The sequence below is a fragment of the Porites lutea genome, chromosome 7 (genome assembly GCF_958299795.1).
Source record: "Porites lutea chromosome 7, jaPorLute2.1, whole genome shotgun sequence".
NCBI classification, from domain to species: Eukaryota; Metazoa; Cnidaria; class Anthozoa; order Scleractinia; family Poritidae; genus Porites; species Porites lutea.
Genome location: NC_133207.1, coordinates 19,966,818 through 19,969,317, shown reverse-complemented (window position 1 = coordinate 19,969,317; position 2,500 = coordinate 19,966,818). Strand labels below are relative to the sequence as shown.

The following is a 2,500-nucleotide window of genomic DNA, read 5'->3' as shown; positions in this document are numbered from 1 at the left end:
CGAACAATGGCTTTTTCAAAGGGCCAATCATGGCGCGTACTCAAATCCTGGTACACAGCTGGGGAACAGAACAAGGATTTCGGAGCTGGCTGGCAGACGGACTTAAACAGTGGTTTATAGTTTCGTCTGTGGCGCAAGCTACAAGTGTACCATTCACAGAGCGTAGAAATGCTTACCCAGGCTTGCTGGGCACCTTAATTACTAGAGACCTTAAGATCAAGGTTTATCGGCATTTCCCGCAAACCGCAAACGCCAAGAAGTCACGTAACTAGTGTCTTGCCGCCAGGTTTGCGGTTTGAGGTTCACGTTTGTACGGCTAGACCACGCTCTAGAGGTAAAACATCACAATCCCACCTTTAAGAAGATATACTACTTTTGAGATTTCTTTTGCTTATTAATACTATCGAATTCTTTTTCATCGCAACGTAATTTGAAGACGATATTTAAGCTTAAATTGAAGTCAACGAATGAATGAAAACAAACATGGCAGACACGGGCTACCACCCGCGAATCTTAAGTTACAAATATGGGCATACGGGTAACGTGAAACTGCACACCGCAAACCGCGGTTTGCCTTATGTGGTAAGATGGCCAAACCTCGATCTTAAGATCTCTATTGTCGTTAAACAACCGAAAATGAAAACGTTTTAAACGTGATTGTATTAGTTTCAATAGTTACTTCTGTGTTTAATTTAAATTTACAGGGTATTGTAACCGAGACTCTTTGCCTGGCAAACTTGCCCCATTTTAGTGTTGGTGGTACAATTCATTTGATAGTTAATAATCAACTTGGGTTTACTACTCCTGGAGAGAGAGGAAGGTACGAATCACAATCAATTGAGAGAAAATATGATCATTGATTATCATTGAGTGGTTATCATGATGTGATGCAGTGCTAATCCGCGACTAAGAACCTACATTTTGTCGAGTTAGCCTGAACAGGTTCTTACAAGAATGGTATTTTGAACAAATTTAGGTTATTTAGGTTCTTAAATAGGTTCTTACTCTCTGAAGAAAAAAATTCCTTTGTAGTTAACCCTTTAAACCCTAAGATCAAAATTAAAATTCTCCTTTGTGGCCCCTGTTCATTTACTACAGAAGTAGTGGGGAGAAGTTGATAAAATATCAAGCAAATACATCTTGTGTGATCATGTCCTTAATTCTCATGACCACTTTGTTTTACAAAGCATTGTTATTGCAAGGAGAAATTTGATGCTGCTCACTCTTAGGGTTTAAAGGGTTAAGAGAATCTAGTGCTATTCAGCCAAACGCTCCTTGCTAAAACTTTGCTTATCAGTCAAAATCCTTTAGAACGTCTATCATAAGAAAAATTAATTAAAGCACTGATCAAATTCATGAATTTCGAAGCTGTACTTCAAAGTACACATTTCTAAATTGTAGTCTAAACAGGTTCTTGTATAGAGGAGCTCTAGCTGACAAATTTTAAGCTGACAGGTTCTTAAAAACTAGGCTCTCACTTGTAGGCTGGACTTGTGCTTCACTCACCAAGTTCTTTCTCATCAAATTCTTTCAATCGTGGTGCGGCCTTAGCTTGCGTTTTAGTTAGAGCGATTTTCGAAATATGGTTTCCGTAAGTGTTCAGTTTTTGCGTATTCGTCTGAAATCCTGATATAGAAAAGAAAGCCTCGTTCGTTTGTTTCATCGGCAGCCCAGTTTCTGTTCTCCAAAATGTGGAAAATTGATTTTCAGCTATATTTCGTCAGCTGGGAATACAATGCGCGTTCGTGTCTGTTATATAAAGCAATAAAATTCCTCTATTCTTGTTCGTTTGTCGCTTTTGTTTGGTTCATGCCTTATCATTTCCAGGTCAAATGAAAATCGCTCTTATGACTTATTTGATAGATACTTCTAGTTTGATTTTAATTGTGCATAACATTTGAAACGAGTATTTGCAACAGCAATGTTAATGCTGACAAAACCAAACTTCCTAACTGGTTACTCGTCGTTTTGAATCTCTTTTCTTTTCGTTTTTAAAATGACCTTCAATCAATAAACGTTGATGAATCGCCTTTTACACTTTAAGACAAGGTCAAATTGAAAAGGTGACTTCGGCACTAGATCTCTCAAGATGGCGTTGCCATTAATAATTACCCTATCTTTTAGGTCGTCTCTGTATACCAGCGATGTTGGTAAAATGATTGGGTGTCCTGTTTTCCATGTAAATGGGGACAATCCAGAGGTATCAACTGCACATATCATTTGACTTCAAGTTTGTTTTTTCTCTTTTTATCTCTGTATTTTTTCCCTTTCTTTTGACGGTAGAATTTGTGCTAATATTTTTGTTCTATGACCGTGTATAAACATCACAGTAAACGGACTTTTTTGTAGGAAGTGGTGCGAGCCTGTCGCCTCGCGTTGGAATACAGAATGAAATACAGAAAGGACGTTATAATAGACATGCTGTGCTATAGGAGATGGTAAGTCAGTGTTCTGACTAGCCTGGGACCAGGATTCCCATTGGGGGGAAAAGGAGAAAACA

General features: G+C 38.4%; 1 protein-coding gene across 1 annotated transcript in view; it reads left to right on the top strand.

The window, feature by feature from the left end:
* LOC140943338 (2-oxoadipate dehydrogenase complex component E1-like) overlaps positions 1-2,500 on the top strand; it is a 26,452-nt gene that overhangs the window by 10,372 nt on the left and 13,580 nt on the right. Inside the window, exons 12-14 of the mRNA XM_073392420.1 lie at positions 705-820; positions 2,125-2,200; positions 2,350-2,438. Of these exons, the coding sequence (XP_073248521.1) occupies positions 705-820; positions 2,125-2,200; positions 2,350-2,438 (281 nt within the window). The remainder of the gene's footprint in view (positions 1-704; positions 821-2,124; positions 2,201-2,349; positions 2,439-2,500) is intronic.